The sequence below is a fragment of the Panthera tigris genome, chromosome A1 (genome assembly GCF_018350195.1).
Source record: "Panthera tigris isolate Pti1 chromosome A1, P.tigris_Pti1_mat1.1, whole genome shotgun sequence".
In the NCBI taxonomy this organism is placed as follows: domain Eukaryota; kingdom Metazoa; phylum Chordata; class Mammalia; order Carnivora; family Felidae; genus Panthera; species Panthera tigris.
The window spans coordinates 172173282-172195469 of record NC_056660.1 but is presented as its reverse complement, the minus strand read 5'-3'; the positions used below and the strand labels follow the sequence as shown (position 1 = coordinate 172195469).

The following is a 22188-nucleotide window of genomic DNA, read 5'->3' as shown; positions in this document are numbered from 1 at the left end:
CAAATCTAACCTTCTAGGAAAGCACCTCCAGGTTTGAACTTTGAAAGGGATGCAAACAAGCCGCTGACCGCCAAGAACAGACCAGGACCACTTCAAGATCAGCCTTCAAATCACTAGTCTACACCTGCCACTTCTCAAGCCTATATGCTCATCTGAACCACCCAACGTGGTTGTTTTCAAACTGCCCCTGCCCACACCCCACCTACTTCTTAAACCCAAACTGTAGAGCACAGAGGACTGAGTTTCATTCTCCAGATGTCTCCAACATGCAGCCAAAGGCAAGAGCCATACAGGACAGGATGCCAATTTGCCTAATAATTCAGGAATTCGGGGAAGGCCAAGATAGGGCCAAAATTAAAGGCCAAATATGGCGAGTGTAGTGCAGATTATGGTGGTTGTAGCAGCCAGAGAGTTCCAGATTCCAGGCCTCAGTCATTCATGTCAGTACAGACACGGCACTCGCCAAGGAAGAAGATGCTCAGTGAGTCAGGAGCCACCCAGCCTAGCAGATTTTTCATGTCCAAGTGGGTTAAGTGTTATGGAGAGAAATGAGTTAATACGTGTCAACTGCTCAGAACCACGCCTGGGATATATAGTAAGCACTCAAAGTTAGCTACTTTTCAAGTAAAGAAATTGTTCTGGGGAAAGTGCTCAATAAAATATTTCTTTCAATAAGGAAGATCATGTTTTCTCTTACAGCTTCATGAACAGGCTCCCAGCCCCATGAGAAGAAAACACAGCTCAGAATTCTCTGTCACTGTGAATTTATAAACAATCTCTTGACATCTCACCTGCCAAAAGACGGGTCCTATGTGTACACAGGACACATCGAGAGGGATAAGAGACCATGAACAGATCAATGAAGAGCTCAGGGGAGTGAGGGTGAAAGATTGACAGGAATATATGTTCTTACTCTTTACATCTACTTCTATCCACTTTTTATAAGAATCTCATCAAGAATGTTAATTATAAGAAGCCTGGTTACAACAGGGAGACAGGGTTGCTCTTGTTTTTAAAATGGAGAGTTGGGGCGCCTGGGTGGCTCAGATGGTTGAGCATCCAACTTCTGCTCAGGTCATGGTCTCACAGTCTGTGGGTTCGAACCCTGTGTCAGGCCCTGTGCTGACAGCTCAGAGACAGGAGTCTGTTTCGGCTTCTGGGTCTCCCTCTCTCTCTGCCCCTCCCCCAAATAAACATAAAAAAAAATTTTTTTTTTTTTAAAAGATGGAGACTCAAATGTCATTTAAGTGGAAGATGCTGGGGGCACCTGGGTGGCTCAGTTGGTTGGGCATCTGACTTCGGCACAGGTCATGATCTCACAGTCCGTGAGTTCGAGCCCCGCATTGGGCTCTGTGCTGACAGCTCAGAGCCAGGAGTCTGTTTTGGATTCTGTGTCTTCCTCGCTCTCTACTCCTCCCCCGCTCAAGCTCTCTCTCTCTCTCTCAAAAATAAATAAAACATTAAAAAAAAAAAGTGCAAGATGCTGAAGATGGCTCCGGAATGGATGGGGACACACTGTTCCATGGCGGGGTCAGGAGCACCAAAGAACAGTCTGGAGAGCAGAGGCAGGCCATGGCCAGGACAGACAGACCCAAGAAAGCTGCCAGATGATGGTACTTTCCTTTTAGCTGCCGGCTTTCTTCCACTCCCTGTGCCATCTTTCTCCCCTCGAGGTACTACAAAGGGAATACCATTACCGACCCCAACCTGTCCTTCTGTACCTACAAATCCCTTCCAGATCTTCCTGAAGCCCCCCTTAGCCCGAGTTCCCTAGAGTTCGCTTGCACTTAGGTCCCACCCTCTGTGTGGGACCTTCCCCTGCCCAGAGTGAGAGGCTCAGAGAACGTGGAAGATGGCACAAGGCCCCATCCCCATGACCTCAAATGCTATGTGACACTGGGCAAGTTTCGCTTGACCTCCCAGAGCTGTGCTTCCCCATCTGGGAACAGGGAGCACAGCACTTGCCTCCTGGGGCTGTGTGGCAAGGCCGAGGGGAGGAGGCTGAGAGCTGTAAAGCACTGGCCACCTGGAAGTTACTTGAAGGAAAAGAAAAGCAAGCCCCTTAGGACAGTCAACACAGCTGAGGTTGGTTATTTCACTTTATTTAGCAAACGGTCACACTCTGAGCCCCACCAAATTGCTCCTCCAGCCTCACTCGAGGCTCTGCCTTGGGAAGAAGCTCAGAGGGTGACCAGAAAGGCCCAGGTTCCCCAGTCAGCCTCCTTTTCCACCAACACACACCGCACAGAACAAAATCACTGCTTGCATCATCAGACACCCACCACAATGTGGTTGGGGGGCCCTCCAGTGTTCAAGAGCCACCTGCCAGGGCCCAGCTCCAGGCACAGACTCCTCCCTGCTCCTGAGATGGGTGAGGACCTCTGCCCCAGGTGTGGGGATGCCAAACCCTATTCCCCAGCCCTGCAGCTTATCCCTGCTGGGCAAGAAGCAAAATGTACGAAAATACTTTAATTATTTCTTTGAAACGGTTAAGAAATAAGGTCGTCTTGTTTTTCTTTTACAATCTCAGTAAAAAAAAGTTCACATTAGTGCCGGGGCCCAAAACCAGGCCTTCCCCAGAGCAGAGCGCCGGCCACTCAGTAGAATCGCTTGTTCCGCTCCTGCCGCTTCTGAAACACTACGGCCCCCACCACGGCGCACACGATGATGCCCAGGAGCGCACATAGCAGCAGCAGGAACACCCGCCACCCCGTCAGGGGCCCGCTGCGGAAGTTTCCCGTCGGGTCATCCACATTGTCTGGGGGAGAAGAGAGGGGGAGCTGAAGTGGTAAAGTGGAGAGAGAGGTCAGGCGGGCTCCCGGGAGACAGGGAGTCCAACAGGACTGAGCAGAGCAACAGGCCGCAGCCAGCCCTGTGTCCTGCTCACAGCTATACCAGAGAGGGGCGGAGGAATGGACACAGGAATAATCCCACTGGGACTGAGGTTCCCAGGGAGCAAGGCCTCAGGTGTCTTCTCTGAAAGGGGCTGGTGAAAACCGAATTCCTGGCCTCCCCAGGAGAGCCTGAGTCAGCACAAGGCAAGCCCAAGACCTGCGTTCACAAGCCCCACCCTGGCCCCATGCAGTCAGTGGTCCAAGATCCTGACCTAGAGAGACACAGCCCTGGCCGAAAGCGTCCCTGACTTACACCTGGATGTATTCCATGGTCCCTAGGGGGGGAATCTCCCAGGCCCTCCATCCCCTGTCCTTCTTCTCCAGCCACACCACTTCTCTGCTTGCTAACATCAAGAATTCTACCAGAAACAAGGCCCTGACACATGAGATATTCTCCTGGAATCCCAACTACCCTGGGATGGGGAGCTCATAATCTCACTTTTAGAGAAGGCTGAGAGCAGGAACAGACTTTGTCAAGTTCACTAGTCTGTGGGTGAAGGGACAGGAATCTGGACTCAAGTCCTCCTGCCCTGTGCAGCCTCGGCCCTGTTCCTGCCACTCGGCCTCCCTCCGGAGCCACAGCCCTAGCCCTCCACTCGTCACTGTGGAGGAGGCCTGCAATGCCAGGCAGGAGCCAAGCTACGTCATCCTTTCCCACACAACCTAACCAGGGCAGGCCTGCTGACGTGGTCTCACCACCAGCCTCTGTTTTCCTCTGCCCCCTTCTCTGCCTCAGTCACTAGACTAAGCCCTAGGAGGGCACCTAGCCCATGGCTAGGCAGTGAATGAAAGCTCTGGAACCATCTGCTAAAGCAGCAAATGGATCAACAGGTCTGCAAATGAGTTAAGCCCTGCCTGGCCAACCTTATTGGGTTGCTGGGTAGGTCAGAGCAGAGGAATTCTCTGAAAGCCCTCAGCCAGAAACTCTCCAATCAAAGGTTGCAAAAACAGTGGGTACACGGCAGGATTTGTTTAGCCCCTGAGATATTTGTAAGCAATATGAATCTTAAAAAAGTGAGAGGTCACATTAAGTGCTGGGTTCCACTCTGGCTCACACTCTACATGGTGACCTTGGGCTAGGCTGAGAGGCTCCTCAGTGCCCCCATCCTGGCCCATAGGCAAACTTCAGGGTTCTTGGATGTCTACACACATAGGAGTTTCACTTCAACCAGAACTCTTGCTCTGTGAGGAGAGACTGGTGGCTAATTAGCACCATGGAAAGAGTCCAGGCTTTGGGGCTTTGCAAAAACTCAAAGTTGATTCTTGTCTTTACTTCTTTCTAGCTGAGGAAACCTGGAAGACCAGTTGCCCTGGCTAGTGGCAGCACCTACTTCCCAGGCCATTCACTGAGACCACACACATGTTGTATCAGAATGCCCTGCATGCCACCTATACCAACAAACTGGCCCCTCTGGCTTTACTGGCCATTAACCCCGCACTAAGCACCAGCCGAAATAGGCACCAGGTGCTCACAAATCTACTCATTAGCACTAGCTGCTGATTCAAGACCCCAAGCCACAATCACAACTGGACCAAGCAAGAGCAAATGGACCATACACACTCAGCCAAGCCAGCCCCACTGCAACCCCATACCAGGCCACCCAGGCCCAGGTGGGCCTTGCATACATACCTTTGGGCGACTTGAGGAAATTGACACTGGGCTCAATCTTGGTCCAGTCAATGTTCTCTTCATCAGGTGTATGTTCTACCATCAGCTGGAACAGTTTCATGGAGATGATGTCATGATTGTCTGTAGGATCAAGAGTTAGCTTAGAAGGAGCATGGAGACTGCCTTAGGGCCCATGGCCTTCCCCAGAGAAAAGCTGCTGCTCCAGTCCCTCAGAGTGGCAAGGTCCCACAGGGAGAATTCTGTTCCTGCCTAGTGAGGGGTCTGTTTTCTTCCCAGTGACCCCCAGCAGGTATTCCAGGAGCTAGAATACCTCTAGAACTCAACATTAACAAACCTGGGAGGAGGCAGGACAGAAAAAAAGCATGGATTTTCCAGTCAAAATCACCTGGGTCTAAATCCTGAGGCAGTTTCCTTGTTTGTAAATCCAGGTTATAATATCCATCTTGCCTGGTAATCATGGCAAGAAAATGAGAAAGTACACACAAAGCAGAGACAGATTGCCCAGCAGATAGTATGTACCAGAAAAGGACCTGCAAGTTATTCTACAGCCAATTGAGAAGTCTGATCTTCCCGAGGGGCAGGCAGGCAGCTGCCAGGTGCTCCCATCAGAGACCCAAGTTCAGAATGCAGATGAACGACTCAGCAACCAGCTGAGGGCGAGGCTCTAATACCTGGGCAGTGATTGTCCCAGAAAACACTAGAGAAAGGCTCAGGTATGGGCAGAAGAGAACTTCTGCTTGACAGTAAGTGACCACCCCATTTGTGAGATGGGGAGGTTGAGATCAGAGCCAAGACAGGGGTCCTGGTCCCTTGATTCCAGCATCAGTTCAGCTAACCTACTGGAACCTGAGGAAAAGCCTCATTTCAAGAGGAAATCTGTGGAAACCGGAAAAGGGACAGCCTAAAGAGCAAGGACCTGGCAACTGGGTCAGGCAGAGCCAAGTGGTATCTCAGAGCCCAGCACACACAGCCCCGGAGGCGCAGGGACAAGTCCTGACTCTGAAGTTCGACCAGAGTTTCCACCCAAGCTCTGCCCTTCCTAGGTGTGAACGTGGGGAAATCCCTTCAACTCTCAAATTCCCAATGGTCTCAGATGTATAAAAGGGAAAAGAGGGGTGCCTGGGTGGCTCCGTCAGTTAAGCGTCCAACTTCGGCTCAGGTCATGATCTCATGGTTTGTGAGTTTGAGCCCTGCATTGCGCTCTCTGCTGTCAGCGCAGAGCCTGCTTCAGATCCCCTGTCTCCCTCTCTCTCTCTGCCCCCCCCCCCCACCGTGCGTGTACTCGCTCTCCCAGAATAAACAAACAAAAAAAGAATTAAAAGGGAAAAGAGACCGCTACATCATGTGACTCCCCATGAGACGCCTGCTGCAGAGGACGGCATTCCCAACTCTCTGATTAATGGTCAGGCACTACTGTGTAGATAGTCAATTTCCAACACTCTTTATTGGGCCTCTCCAAATACCCTTAGAGAGCATTCACCTGCCACAGATCTGGCTTTGTTTCCAGAACCTTCTCCTGACATATGCTGATGTACTACCCAATGAAATTCCAGATAACCTGAGATGAAGGACTATGACACAAGACTGACATCCAGCTGGTAACTAATTACCAAGTAATCAACGAGCACGTAATGATTACCTAAAGCTGGGTAACAGGGGCAAAGGGACTTATTGGACTATCCACACGAAAAACTTTAAAACCCCAAAGCAACAGACTCTCTAGGAACCTCGACATTTCAAGGGTGAAGGGGAGGCTCTCAGAAACGTCTATCCTGAGGATAAATAAGCCCTTTGTCTGGTCCTATACGTTGCTTCCCACTTCTGGTCAGCAAGAGCTGACCCTGGGCTTGGTGCCAGCCCTCTGAGGACCCTGATGCCTTCTGAGAACCATGGCCAAGGGTCACTATAAAGTGTCACCCAGGCCTGGTGGCCCAGCGAGGCTTGCATAGGCTAGCAGCATCCCAATGCATACAGACACACTGTGGGCCAAAGAAGATTAAGAGCCCTGACTTTATGAAGCTTACAATTCAGTTAAGCATACCTAGAAAATGAAATAAATTACATGGTAGATTCCAAGATGGTTAAATGCTATGAAGAAAAATAAAGCCAAGAAAGGTGGTAAGGAGTGCATAGGAGACTGGGGTATGTGGGAATCAGGGAAGGCCCCAGTGAGGAAGTGACATCTGAGCAAGACCTGAAGGAGGTAAGAATGAGGCACAGGTAAAAAGGCCAAAGCAGGAGGGCGCTGGTGTATCTGAAGAAGAGCTGAGAGTGATGTAAAGGAGCAGGAAGCCATGAGTCACGGCTGATGCGGTAGGGGAGGCATGGCACACAGGGCCCAGCAACCGCTACTGGGACAGACAGGGGCCTTGACTCTGCAGAAGACGAGAGGAGTGGCAAGACCTCATTTGAGCTTTAATGGAATCGCTCTGACTGAACTGGGAGAGACTGCTGGGGAACTGGTGTGGAAGGAGGGGACCACATGGGAGGCTCCTGCAGTTGTCCAAGAGAGTGAAGATGATGGCCTGGACCTGCCAAGTAGTAAGAGAGGAAAAGTAGTCTGCTGCCCTGAGAAGACAAACCCAGCAAGACTCACCAAAGGATAAGAGGTGGCATGTGAGAGAAAAAATAGAGACCACAGTGGCACCAAGTCTTCTTGGACTGAGCAACTAGAGTAACAGAGGTGCCATTTATGTCTTGGTGGCAAGATGTGGGCTTCAGCTATTGGCATGTGAAGGCTGAAATGCCTGTTGGGTATCCAGGCAGAGATGCTGAGCAGGCTGTTGGGTGACACAGGTCTGGAAAGGTCTGGAAAGGTCTGGGCTGGTGATGGAAATGTGGGACCCTGTAGCATACTCAGCCCCCTAGCTGCAGAGGGGAAGACTGCTGAGGGAGTACTCACGGAATAAAGCCCCAAGAGTGACAACATTCCCAGATGCTAGAAAGTAGAGGAAGAAACCCAGGTGTGTGTGGAACCAAAGGAAAGAAGTTTAAGAAGGAAAGCTATCAACTATGTCACAAGCTCCCGACAGACCAGGGAAGGTCAAGACTGAGACTTAATGCCTCCCTCGGCCCAGATGCTCACCAGACAGGTCTCCGGTGCCAGCCGAGGCTCCAAAGTAGTAGCCAGTGGGCAGGCGCACTCCCGTGATGTCGATGCAATTCTTCCACTCGTTCTTGTCCTCTAGGTCGGTCATCACCTGCAGCCAGCCAGCAAGTCAAGTACGTGCCAGGTCCAAGCCCGCCCATCAACTTAAGCCTCCACGGAACTGGCACAGGCATAACCTGCCCCCATCCTGCCTGCTCACCGTCAGACGGCCACGGGAGTAGCGAACAGCCAGGAAGGTATCATGATCGCGGTTGCGGAAGTCAGCCGTGCAGCCTGCCAGCTCAGTCCAGCGGCCATCCTTGCTATGGTCGTAGGACAGGGAGCCATTGTTCACCATCACCGAGATGTACGGGAACACACGCTGAGACCAAGACACCAGTTACTCTATGGCCAGCCCATCCTGTGGGAGGCACTGGGGTAGCCCGCCACCCTGATCCCTGGAGGCCCCTTTTGTGCTGAGACCAGAGAGAAGTCTTGGTTCCCACCCCCCAGCCAACTGCCCAGTCCTTCCTGTCCTGTCTGAGGGAGAGAGCAGAGGCATACCTCTGTGGTCTCATCATTGGGATATGTGTCCAAGAAGATGGCTAGGCCATGGAAGTTGTCTTTGCTTCCAAACACAGGCCCTGGAATTAGAAGGAGATGCTTTCGTAATGGGAGATATTGGAGTTGTCCCCTGGGTACCTGAAGGACAAAGTATTGCCAGTATGGGTGGGGGAAAGGGAGGCTGATTTGTGGTCATTCGCCCAGGAAAGAGAAGGGATCTTTTTTTTTTTTTTTTAATTTTTTTTTTTTTTTTCTCAACGTTTTTTTTTTTTTATTTATTTTTGGGACAGAGAGAGACAGAGCATGAACGGGGGAGGGGCAGAGAGAGAGGGAGACACAGAATCGGAAACAGGCTCCAGGCTCCGAGCCATCAGCCCAGAGCCTGACGCGGGGCTCGAACTCACGGACCGCGAGATCGTGACCTGGCTGAAGTCGGACGCTTAACCGACTGCGCCACCCAGGCGCCCCAAGAGAAGGGATCTTTAAGGCAGGAGGAGGTGCAGGGGTACAGCAGAGAGGACTCAAAGTTTGAAACCGTTAACTGTTGAGGGATCAGTACCTGGACATGTGCTCTGACATGTCAGGTGACAAGGGGGCAGAAAGGACTCCTACAGAAAAAAGGAAACCCCATCCTCTGCCCAAGGGTCAGCAACTTTCTGTCAAAGGCCAGACAAGAAACATTAGGCTTTGCAGCCACATATGGCCTCAGTCACAGACTTCCTTGTTTTTGCTTTTTTAAAAACAGTAGAATGGTAAAATCCATTCTTAGCTGGTGTACAACACCAGGCCACAATGGGGTTTAGAGTTGAGCTGTAGGATCCAGCTATCCCTCTTCACAAAGGGACACTCCCTAGAGCAGACTCGAGGTCCCAGGTTTCCTCAAAGAGGAGCTCCAGTGCCCTAACCTGGGCAGAATGCCCCCACCTATACAAGCACCTCCCTACCTGGCACAAGGCGGTCCCGGGTATACCACAAGGCAATGCCATCTCCATGGAGATTCTTCTTCCCTGAACCGTGGACTTTGAAGTGGACATGCATCTCCCAGTCCTTGAGGAAGCAAGGCTGGAGAGAAAGCAGAGAGAGCTACTTCAGAGCTCCCTGGGCCTTCTTGCCAAACAGAGGTGACCCACACAGGCCCATCTCCTCCAGAGACTGGACACTCCTCGAAAAAGGGGCAGGTAGCAGGGTCACAAGTGCCACTAACCAACAGACCACCTCAGCATTCTCAGCAGGAAGAGAGGGGGGTGCTGGGCCTCCCAGGTGGGAAGGAGGGAGGTCACACAGTGTCCCAAGCTGTCTGAGGCCCAGACTCTGCCCACTCTGGCCCAGTCTTCTCTTGAGCCTGGCCACAGGTTCTCACACTGATTCACCTTCCTCAACACCAGCCAAACCCATCAGCCCTGTTTCCTTTCCATCTCCACTGCTCCTGCCCCAAAATCTTCTGGAACTAACCCTATTGGAGCCACATATTTTACAAAAAGAAAACCCATTCAGAGACAAAATAACTTGTCCACAGCAGGTATGGATGGTCTTGACTCACATTCAGATCTGTCTTAGAAACTTGTATTGTGTCTTATATATCTCCCATGGCCTTCACGCCTTTAACACAAAGGGCAGCAATTCTTTTCTGGTCTTCCATCCCCACTGTCTTTCCCTTCTAACCAACCTTCTGGATGACTCCAAACCCCAAGTTCTTGGCCAGCATACCTCCTGCCTCTTGCAGGCCCAGCCGAACTTCAGTGTGATGACAGTGCCAGGGCTGGGGGGCTGGAAAGGTCATGCTCTGGGGTCTCTGGACAACTGTGATACGAAAGAAGGCAGATACACCCAGGCATTCAGGAACATCAGGTGCAGAGCTGGACACCGTCCACAATAAGGGAAACAGCCTGGCCTCATCCACTAGAAAGTTCCTCATGAAAACTAAGGTGTTGACAAATACTTTAACAGGAACCCACTTGGAGGAAGTCTGCAGTTGGGTACATGAGCAAGTATTTAAACAAAGGCCCAGGGGCACCTGGGTGGCTCAGTCAGTTAAGTGTCTGACTTCAGCTCAGGTCATGATCTTGCAGTTCTTGAGTTCAAGTCCCACATCAGGCTCTGTGCTGACAGCTCAGAACCTGGATCATGCTTCAGATTCTGTGTCTCCCTCTTTCTCTTTCCCTACTCTGCGTTCACACACTCTCTAAAATAAATATTTAAAAAAATTAAAATAAAGGCCCATCAGAAGGCAAACTAGAACAAGATGTTGTTGACTTATCCAATTGGCAACTATTAAAGAGATCATTAATACCAATGTAGATGAGGATGGAAAGAAACACATGTTCTCAATCAATGGGATTATTGATACTCCCATCTTCTGGGGGTCAATCTGGTTGCTGCAGGTTTTTAACAGACTCAAGACAGATCCATAAGCCTTTACACCTGAAGATACCAAAGATACTAAGCAAAAGAAACTAAGTTGCAAAAGTGCTTTTAAAAAAAATTAGTAGGAGCGCCTGGGTGGCTCAGTCAGTTGAGTGCCCGACTTCAGCTCAGGTCATGATCTCACAATCCATGAGTTCGAGCCCTGTGTCAGGCTCTGTGCTGATAGCTCAGAGCCTGGAGCCTGCTTCAGATTCTGTGTCTCCCTCTCTCTCTCTGCCCCCCCCCCCTCATGCTCTCTCTCTGTCTCAAAAATAAATAAAAACATTAAAATTTTTTTTAATAAATATTAGTATATATAGAGAAAAAAACTAAAAGAACATGAACCAATATTAACGATAGCTGACTTTGGTAGGGGAACTACAAGAAATGTTTACTTTCTATGTTTGAATTTTGTATAATGAACATAATTTAAAAAATCAAAAATAAAAGATCAAAAACAAAAAACTTTAAGGGGACCTGGCTGGCTCAGTTAGTAGAGCACAGGACTCTTAATCTCGGGATCGCTGGGCATAATGCTCACTTAATTTTAAAAGATGTTTAAAAAAATTAAAATAAAAAACTGAGAAACTTTACATCCCACCATGGGTGATGTGGCTTGTGCGTTCACTGATTCATCAGTGTACAGTTTCAGTCAGCTGTGGGCATCAAAAACCAAGGCGATGAGACCCAGCTCCAGCCCCTAAGAATGCAGAGCTGGTGGACACCCAACAACAGCTTCCAAGTAGTGTGAAATCTTAGCCTTCCCAGCTCTTGGCCAGTTGTGGCTCTGGGGAATCTGCAGATTCTACAGGGGACAACTGAGAGGTGAGGAGACAGATAGATGGACAAAGACTCTGCCCCAAGGCCTACTGAGGGAGTGGAAGGCCTGGTGAACCAAGCTTGCTTTGGGCTGGAACCGCAAAGACAGCAACCCAAAAACAAAAGTGAATTAGGAAAGGCCCTCCCAGGGGCAGTAGCTCAGCTTGAGCCCTCTCAATCCCTGAAAAGTACATTAAAGTGACTCACCCAGGCCTCAAATTTTCAACAAGCCATATTACAAATACAGTATCTGGCATACAATAAACAACCAGGCACATAAAAAGACAAGTTATCAACAAGGCCAGAAAAGAGGGAGAAAACAGGCTGATGGGAATTCCAGATACTGGACTTTCAAATAACTAGTTTACTATAATCAAGGGGATAAATATAAGATTGAGAATTCCAAAAAATAAAAAAATTTATATATATATTTTTAATGTTTATTTATTTTGATGGGGGGGGAGGGGGAGAGAGAGAGAACGAGCAGGGAAGGGTCTGAGAGAGGAGACAGAATCCCAAGCAGGCTCCATGCCACCAGTGCACAATGCAAGGCTTGATCTCATGAACCAAGAGATCATGACCTGAGCTAAAACCAAGAATGAGACACTTTGACTGGGCCACCCAGGTGTCCTAAAAATAACTGGGAAAAAAAGGAAAAAAAAAAAAAAATCACACTACTAAAAAAAAAAAAAAAAAAAAAAACAAAAAGAAACAGTCCGAGAACTAAAAAAAACACAGTAACTGAAATTAACAATGTAATGGACAGGTAGATTAAAAACAGATGAAGAGAGAATCTGTGATCTCAAGGCCAGAGAGGTTAAAAAAAAAAAAAATGTAGGATGAAGCAGAGAGAATGAATGGTAGATACAAAATTGTCAGTAAGAGAGAGTGAAAAACTCTAAGATACATAAACTGGAGTTTCAGAATGAGAAGTGAGAGAACAGGGCAAAGGAATATTTAAAGCGATGTCCAAGCACTTACTAAAACTGATTCACAGACATTTCACCACAAATCTTAAATCTTACAAACCAAAGAAGACAAATTAAAAAGAAAACCAGGGGCACCTGAGTGGCTTAGTCAGTTAAGCAACCGACTTCCGCTCCGGTCATGATCTCATGGTTCGTGGGTTTGAGCCCCGCACTGGGTCTGCACTGACAGTGTGGAGACTACTTAGAATTCTCTCTCTCTCCCTCTTTCTCTCTGCCCCTCTCCTGCTTGCACATTCTCTCCCTTCTCTCAAAAATAAATAAACTTAAAAAAAAAAAAAAGAAAACCACATCTAGGCACAAAAAGGAAGGGAGGGAGTCAGTTAAGCATCCGACTCTTCATTTCAGCTTAGGTTATGATCTTATGGTTCATGGGATTGAGCTCCACATGGGGCTCTGAGCTGGCAACATGCAGCCTGCTTGGGATTCTCTCTCCCTCTCTCTCTGCGTGCACTCTTCCCCCCACCCCTCTCTCTCAAATAAACATTTTTAGAAATAATTGTGAATAAGGGGCTCAGATGGTTAAGTATCTGACTTTGGCTCAGGTCATGATCTCACAGTTTTGTGAGTTCAAGCCCTGCGTCGAGCTCTGTGCTGACAGCTCAGAGCCTGGGGCCCGCTTCAGATTCTGTGTCTCCCTCTCTCTCTGCCCCTGCCCCACTTGCACTGTCTCTCAAAAATGAATAGATATTTTTAAATTTTTAAATAATAAAATGAACACAGGATTCTATGCTTAGCAAATGCATCCTTCAAGAATGAAGATAAAATTAAGACATTTTCAGATAAAGACTTTTTAAAAAGAGACATTTTTATTTATTTAGTTTAGTTTACTTATCTGAGAGAGGGAGAGTGCAAGCAGGGGTGGGGGGGAGAGAAAGAGAGAGAGGGAGGGAGGAAAAAAATATGAATCCCAAGCAGGCTCCTTGCTGGCAGGGCTCAAACTCACAAACCACGAGACCATGACCTGAGCCAAAGTTGGACACTTAACCAACTGAGCCACCCAGACGCCCCCAAAAAGAGCCGTTTTTAGATAAACAAAAACATTAAAACTGTCTTTCATTCATCAGAGAGAAAGAAAATTATCCAGATGTAAAGTCAGAGATTCAGGAAGGAACAAAGAACAAAAAAACCCAGTAAATATGCGGGTAAAAATCTAAATAAATATTTGCATGAAACAATGTTTTAAAATAAAATTAAAATAAATGACAACAATGGGGTAAATAAAGTTAAAGTATTCTAAGATCCTTGCATTGTCCAGGAAGAAAGTACACATTATCGTTAGACTTTGGTAAAATATGGCTGTGTTTTAAACTCGAGTAATCATTGAAAAATTGGGAAGCAAGCAAAGAACTTTCGAGCTAGCAGAAGAGTAAAAATGGAATAAAAATTAACCAACTCAAAAGAAGACCAGAGAGAAAAATGAACAGAGAATGAGCAGTACAAATAGAAAGTAAATAAAAAAATAACTTAAAATTGTTTTAATTTTTTAAATAAAAATAATAGGAAGGTGGATTAAAGCAAAACACATCAGTAATTTTACTAAATGTGAACTACATTCTGATAAGGGTACATAAGATCTCCCTGTATTATTTCTTACAACTACATGTAAATTTACAATTATCTCAAAAAGTTTAATTTTAAAACTAAATAAAGGGTAAAAGCCTTAAACTCAAGAGCTAAAACCATAAACCTCTTAGAAGAAAACACAGGGAAAATCTTCACAACACTGGATTTAGCAAGATTTCTTGGATAGGACACAAAAGCACAGACGACAACAACAAAATAAAGTGAATTTCATCAAAATTAAAAATTCTTGGGGCACCTGTGTGGCTCAGTCGGTTAAGCATCTGACTGGCTCAGGTCATGATTTCACAGTTAAGAGTTCAAGTCCTGAATCAGGCTCTCTGCTTCAGCGCAAAGCCCACTTAGAATCCTGTCTCCCTCTCTCTGCCCTCTCCTGCTCACACTTTCTCCCTCTCTCCCAAAAATAAACAAACAACAACAAAAATTCTTGCACATCAAAAACATCAAGATAATAAAAAGACAACCACGAAATGGAATAAAATATTTCCAAATCATGTAACTGGGAAGGGATTAATGTCTCCAGAATATAGAGAACTCCTAAAGTTAAAAACAATTTAAAAATGAACAAAAGACTTGACATTTTTCCAAAAAGAAGATAAACAGCAAATAAGCACATGAAAGAATGCTCAACGTCATTAGTTATTAGAGAAATGCAAATCAAAACTACAAGATATCCCCTCACACTCATTAGGATAGATGGCTATCATAAAAAAAAAAAAAAACAAAAAAAACAAACAAACACAGAAAAAGTGTTGGCAAGGATGTGGAGAAACTGGAACCTTTACGCACTGCTGGTGGGAATGTAAAATGGTGTAGCTACTGTGGAAAACAGTTTGTTTGTCCTCAAAAAGTTGAATATAGAATTACCATAGGACCCAGCAATTCCACTTCCTAGGTGGGGAGAAAAAAAAAAAAAAAAAAAAAAGGCAAGGACTCAGACACTCATACACACCCGTGTTCTTGACAGCATTATTCACAATAGCCAAAAGGTGGAAACAACCCAAGTGTTCATCAACAAATACATGAATTAACAAAATGTGTACCCACACAGAAGAATATTGCTCAGCCATAAAAAGGAATGAAGTACTGACACAGGCTACAACATGGACAAACTGTGAAGACATTATGCTAAATTAATAAGCCAAACACAGACAAATACTCTATGATTTCATTAAATGAGGTCCCTAAAAGAGTAAAATTCAGACAGAAAGAAGAATATTGGTTACCAGGGGCTCTGGGGAGCAGGAAATGGAGAGTCACTGTTGAATGAGTACAGAGTTTCAGTCTGGGAAGATAGGAAAATTCTGGAGATGGACGGCGGTGATGGTTGCACAACAAGGTGAATGAACTGCCACTGAACTGGACACTTAAAATGGTTAAGATGGTAAATTTTATATTATGGACCTTTACTGTAATAAAAAATGTTTCCCCAATTTTCTTTTACACGTGCAGCTACATAAATATGATAATCAAATTAATTTTTTATAGATAGCCATTATATTCCTTTTAATGTTTATTTTCGTGAGAGAGAGAGAGGAAGAGAGAGAGCACGCGCACGAGCGAGTCCACACATGAGAAGGGGAGGGGCAGAAAGAGGGAGACAGAGGATCCTAAGTGGGCTCTGCATTGACAGCAGACAGCCTAATGCAGGGCTCAAACCCACGAGCCATGAGATCCCTACCTGAGCCAAGATCAGACACTCAACTGACTGAGCCACCCAGGCAACTCACCATTACATTTTTAAACACCGTTTAAATGCCAAGGAGCATCTTACTGAAGAGAACGGTTTCATAAATTAAATGATTTAAAAGTGGGGGGAAAAAGGTTAAAATGGTAAATGGTGTTATGTGTATTTTACCACAAAAATAAACCAACAACCCCTCAAAAGACTAATCATATATGGAGTTTACAAGAAAACAACTCTAAGTCATAAAGAAATGGAAAAAAGGAAAAGGACAGGAAAAGACACAGCATGCAAACACTAACCGAAAGCAAGCTTGTGCAGCTATATCAATAACAAAATTTAAAAGGGACATTTTAATAACAAAAACACTTCTTAATAAAAGATTCCCTTTACCAGGAAAATTTTGGCCTCAAAAATATGTAAAGCAGAAACTAACGGAATTACAAAAGTAAAAACAAATCCACAGAGAAATTTTAACATACCTCTCTTAGTAATCGATAAAAACAAGCAAAAACATCAGGAAGAATACAGATATTTGAACCCAATCAGTAAATTTAACTAAGGACCAAACAGCACACTGTACTCAACGACCTGAGAATCCACGTTCTTTGCAGACACACACAGGAAATCTTCCAGAAACCAGACCATTTGCAAGACTCAACAGACCTCCAAGAAATGAAATAACAGATTGCATTCCTTGACCATGGTGAAACCAAACTAGATATTAACAACTTAATTTTCTAATAACTAGAAAAGCCCTTATATATTTGAAAAAAATTTTTTAACTATCTCACCTCCACAAAAGTTAGCCCAGAAACCAGATTTCAAACGGTCTCTTTGGTGCCCAGTTTTCTGTACCTGAGAACAATGCACTGAGCTAAGACCCCAAGCTGGTGCAAGGTGTGCCTCCAAGCAGAAGGGCAACTGAGAACAGGGATATGAGAAAGGAACACCTACCCTCCTGCCCCTGGTACATTCATAGGGAGAGGAGTTTCAGGAAAGAGTACACACAGAAGTTGAAACCTGGAAACTGATTCCTACAGGACTATCTGGGCCTTAGAAAGTCTTTGCACGTGGCAGATTGAAGACTGTAGATCAGTGGAGGGAAATACCAAAATAGAGACAATATAAAGCCTCTGAAGGATTTTAAGCAGGTGCAGGTGAAGTACCAGCTGGAACGGATTTAGAAGCTGATTTTGGAAGGAGGACTAGACAGCCAGCCGTGGTTTTCCACCCTACCTGCACAGCTGAGCCAGCTGGGGAGCTCAGAAATCTTAATGCCCTGACCCTCCCCCGAGCCAATTAAATCAGAATCATGTGGCAATCATAGAACATTTTACACTTAGTAGTTTCACGTCCTTGCAACTAGTGGAAGGCAGAGCTAATCCAATAGTTAACTGATACATCATCATTTTGATGAAAGATCACTACATGATTTTGAGTTTATAAACCAACAGAAGTTTAAAATATTGAGTGTCCCTGCTATAACAAAACTCCCTGCATCTCCATCTACTATTTAAGTAAACACAGATTCTCAGCATTCACACCTATAAAAACAAAAAGTAGAAGTGGTGCTGAGGCCTGTCTCATTCTGACAATAATACCCATCCAGACAGGGACTGGGGGGACAACAGCTTATTGAGATGCATTTCAATAAATTTTTACTTTTACAATAATTATCTCAAAATTGTGTAATGAATTTATTTTGACCAACTGTGTATCAATAATAATTGTAACACCCCCCCCCATATTAAAACTTAGTTTCAAGGTCCCAACAAAGTTAAAATGTTTTTTTTTCTAATTTATTTTTATTTTAGAGAGAGAGAGAATGGAGGAGAGGGGCAGGGAGAAAGAGAGAGAGAATCTTAAGCAGGCCGCATGCTCTACACAGAGCCCGACGCAGCACTGGATCCCAAAACCCTAGGATCAAGGCCTGAGCTGAAACAGAGTGTCAGATGCTCAACCGAATGAGCCACCCAGGCGCCCCCAAAGTTAAAAGGTTTAAATTATTATACTTATTTTAGTTGCAGAGAATAGAACAAGCTAATCAAGAAGAAATTTTCAAGCATTAAATACATGGCATAGGATAAAATTGTGTGGGATGAGATGAAAACACACATTGAATTAAAAAAACTGATGTATAATTCAGGCTGATTCACAGTGTTTAAAACACACAATGGATACCAAATTGAAATATTTAGATTCCACTGAACATACTGAAGAGTACCAAACAGCTTTATTTTAAAATGGCAATATTTAAATATGCTAGAAACTACATCCTTTGCAAATATTCAAACTTACAATAAGTAATTTGGGATATGAACTTTTAAAAAGCACAAGAGGATATATACTTTCAGACAGTACATCAGCCAAAAAAGGTCAACCACCACCTCTGCAGCCTCCACACAAGGCTCCTCAAGATGGGGCCCAATCAGCCCCTTGGGCATCCCCCTATGTCCTGTGCTCCAGTCAGTCTTGAGACTTCACCTTGGGACCACTCCATGGTCTGGACCTCTCCACTGAAACAGCACAGCTGTGTTTTTCTCTTTGCTCAGAGAACAGCAGGTGCTTAGGAGTGTTTGCTAATTCAGTCCCTCTCCCAGGTGGGGGCACGCAACAAAGAAAAGTCCAGAAACCAGCTCTCCAGCCCAGTAAAGGAAGAGGTGGTTCTTGGGAAGCACTAGGCAGAAAATTCTAAGACTTCCAAGCAATTTCTTTCAATATTTACAGGAAACATTCCAACCTTTTAAGAATATCTGCAGGGCCAAATAGGAAAGGCCCTAGAACTGAATGGGGATGTGGGGGAAGAATAGTTACATTCCCGACTAAAAATCTGATGTAGTGTAGAATCCTCTCAGCCCTGTGACATTGCCACACCACTGACAATGCCAACCAATAGTTATATATACAACCATAATTAAGTTACTTGTAGCTGAACCAATTTCTAATAGTTCTAGCCCTATTTGTACCTTCCTTAAAAAATAAAAAATTTAATGCTATACTGAACTCACTTCCATAAAAAATGTAACACTACAGTATAATTTTTTAAAATTATCTGGAAGCCCTAAGACAGAATAATGTGACAGAATGTGACTTGGGGAGATAAAGTAGTTAATGAAATACTGAGTGGGTGGCACTCAAGCTGAGACACACCAGATGAGAAAGAACCAGGCAGGCATGAAGAGCCAGAAGGCAATGTGCCCAGACAGAGAGAACAACAAGTGCAAAGATCCTGAGGCAAGAAAGCAGCCAGAGAGGCTGGAACAAAATTACTAGAACGAATGGAGACACCAGGGGCCAGACTGTATAGACATAATGCTTGTTTATCCCTTGATGAGAGACCCCAGGCTCTGAGGATCAGAGTGAAAGCTGAAGAAAGTAAACCAAATGTCCCTAGCAAAGGAGAGGAGGAGTGGAAGAGACAGGCAGATGAGGCAACACAAGGACGGCACAGTCTCCCAGAACTTAATGAGGAAGCCACTCAGAATGGACCAAAGAACAGGGTGGAGAAAACTAGGACAATGGCCAACAGCTTAAGCCATGGGAAGAGTTGGAATCAGGTAGGCTGGGGCAGGGGCAGCATCCACCCCAAGCTGTGACCCAGCCCAAAATTATTCCCCTTTCACCCCTTTCCTGACCTCGACCTCCTCAGTGTGGAGTCTGTGTAGCGACTTATCTTGGCCACTGGTTATGTATGACATGCCAGTGACACTCGAGGTTCCCTAACCTCTAAAGCAAAAGTCACAGAAATTAAAACTGCCTACAAGTCCAGCTCCTCTATGCCACTGATGACAAGATCATCAATGAAACACTGGGGAAATGGATGGAGTCTGCAAGTATTTCTAAGGGATTCCTCCACCGTACAGGGGTAGGGGGGGTCAAGTGTAGCAAGTGAATTGCTGGGCTTAGATAACAGATCAGAATTTAAACGTTTATACCATTCGCTGTGTTAGCTCTGCATAAAGCCACAATAGCCAACTATTTCAAACAGCCTGTTTGAGAATTAAATACAATAAGGCATCATAAGGCTAGTGCCTAACACACAGAAACCACCCAATAAAGATGTTCATTCCATTTATCCCACTGTTGAGGGTTCAATTCAGACAGCCAGAGAGTTCTGTGCTTACTAGCTACGTGACTTTGAGAAAGGTACTTTCAACTCTAAGCCTCAGCGTAGTCAGTAAAATGGAAATAACATCACTTACTTCACAAGGCTTTTGAAGAAACTAAATGAGAAAGGTGGAAAGTGTCAGGTGCAGTTCCTGACACGTAGTAGCTTCAGTAGTCATTACCTGTTAATGTCACCACTGATGAGCGTTACCAAGATAAGGAAGACCGGGGCGGGAGAGAAAGGTGCCAAGCAAACCTTCGAACTAAGCTCAGGTCTGGGTGCTGCAGAGACTGGGAGTAGTGGCTTACTTAAGGGTATACCTAACCTCCTGGGAGCCACTCACCTGGTGGTTCCAGATAGAGCCCTCTTTGCTGCGCTCATCAGGGGTCAAACGCACGTACTGGCTCGTGAGTATAGTGCTGCCTTGGAAATCCCAGAGGGGCATGGAGCTGGAACCGACCCCTGTGCGCAGAGACGGACAGAGACAGGTGCGTAAGAAGCCATTCCAGGACTGGCCTTGCCAAAGACAGGAAACCCACAAAGCTGCTTTGCTCAGGAGAAAGGAACTCCCTTGTCCAACCCTGTCCAGCCTCGCCCTCACCCAGCAACCATTCCCGCCCCAGGCCTCACCTTGGTAGGGCTTGATAAGCGAATGCTCCCGCTTGAGGTGTTCACTGTTGCCGTCAGTTATATCTGCAACAACCGGCCCCAGCAACAGAAAAAGAAGTAGAGGTGTAGTGGGGCCAGGGCCAGGGCCGGGAAACCCAGGCCTCCCCGGGCACCGCCGGCCCCAGCCCCAGCGCCAAATCCAGCCTTCCGCCGCCATTCTCCGTTCCTCTCAGCCACTTCCGCCCTGGGACTTCCGCCTTCCTGGTGTCCCATCTAATGGCCTCCGGCCGGAAACCCTCCAAACCTAGTGTCACCGGGAAGTTAAAAAAGCAAGGCCTCGCAGCCGGAGGGAAGGCGGCTTTATTTACCGACCAGCTCCCCCAGCCTGGTCGAGTGCTGTTACATCTCCTTAGCTGCTGCGAGGAACCTGTCGGCCAGCTTCGGCAATGCGTTCTTATGAGCGACAAGAGCTGCAACCAATCATTGAACAGCACGTTAAGCTTGTGAGCCAACGAGGAACAGAGGGATGGTTTGAGTCAGGGGAAGAGCGAGGGTCCTCTGCGAAGCGAGGCGTGCTGGGACTTGTAGTTTTTTGGGTCTTTCACGCAGGCTGGAGAGACGAAGACTAAAACGATCCTGTCAACCTGCCGGTAATCGAGTCTGGACTAACGTTTCTCAGAATTGAAGGCGGAAGCCTGAACTCCAACTCCTGTGCTCCCTCGGACTCACTGGATGGCCCTAGATAGTTTTCTTTAGCCGTCTGTGGCCCCACCGCTCCCCAGCATCCCGCCTTTGGAAAAATAGAGGGTGTACACAGTCCCAGCTCCTAATACCCAATCGAGTTTACGCAGTAGGAGCAGACCGAAATCCTGTCCGGGACCCCAGTGATAGTTGGGACCCATCTGGATCCAAACCATGTTAGTGCCCATCTGCTGCAGCTGGAAGCAGCAGCCCTTAAAGGTTGAGGAAAGCTGGCTGTGGGCCAGAGGTCAAAAACTCCTGGCCTACAGCCGGATAAGGCTCTGTTTTACCTGCTCATGCTATTTCAATACATGATTCAAATATCGATATTTTTGGTTTGGTTTGGGTTTTGTGGGGGTTTTTGGGGGGGGGGGAGAGGAAGAGAATTGAGTGGGGGAGGGGCAGGGAGCAAGAGAGAATCTTTAGCAGCCTCCACACCCAGCGTGGAGCCCTACTGGGGGGGGCTCTATGACCCTGGGATCATGACCTAAGCCAAAATCAAGCAACCGACACCCAACCAGCTGAGCCACCCAGGCGCCCCTCAATATTTTTATCTACTTTTTGTTAAAAAAAATTTTTTTAACATTTATTTTTGAGAGACAGAGAGAGGCAGAGCGTGAGCAGAGGAGGGGCAGAGAGAGAGAGAGACACAGAATCTGAAGCAGGCACCAGGCTCTGAGCCGTAAGCACAGAACCTGATGCGGGGCTCCAACTCACCAACCACGAGATCATGACCTGAAGTCGGACACTTAACCAGTTGAGCCACCCAGGTGCCCCTCAATATATTTTTTTTAACGTTTATTTATTTTTGAGAGAGACAGAATGCGAGTGGGTTAGGGGCAGAGAGGGAGACACAGAATCCAAAGCAGGCTCCAGGCTTTGAGCTGTCAGCACAGAGCCCTTCTCAGGGCTCGAACTCAGGAGCTGTGAGATCATGACCTGAGCCGAAGTCGGACGCTCAACCGACTGAGCCACCCAGCCGCCCCAATCCCCTCAATATTTTTAAACTAAGAGACTTAAATTCATATTAGAAATCCAAATTTCTAGTTTTTCAGGAAAATCTGAAGATCCAACC

General features: G+C 46.4%; 1 protein-coding gene and 1 long non-coding RNA gene across 2 annotated transcripts; one reads left to right on the top strand and one right to left on the bottom strand.

Annotated features, from left to right (window-relative positions):
- Nucleotides 1-2081: 2081 nt before the first annotated feature.
- LMAN2 (lectin, mannose binding 2) lies at nt 2082-20775 on the bottom strand. The gene is made up of 8 exons (XM_007085532.3): nt 20394-20775; nt 20107-20225; nt 9121-9238; nt 8177-8256; nt 7833-7994; nt 7610-7724; nt 4525-4644; nt 2082-2758 (listed from the first exon to the last, which is right to left on the bottom strand). The coding sequence occupies exons 1-8, from the start codon at nt 20587-20589 to the stop codon at nt 2598-2600; spliced, it is 1071 nt and encodes a 356-aa protein (XP_007085594.1). The 5' UTR covers nt 20590-20775; the 3' UTR covers nt 2082-2597.
- A 16-nt stretch (nt 20776-20791) lies between these two features.
- LOC122240285 lies at nt 20792-21442 on the top strand. The gene is made up of 2 exons (XR_006219765.1): nt 20792-20875; nt 20982-21442. It is a non-coding gene; the product is annotated as an uncharacterized LOC122240285 (long non-coding RNA).
- Nucleotides 21443-22188: the final 746 nt, after the last annotated feature.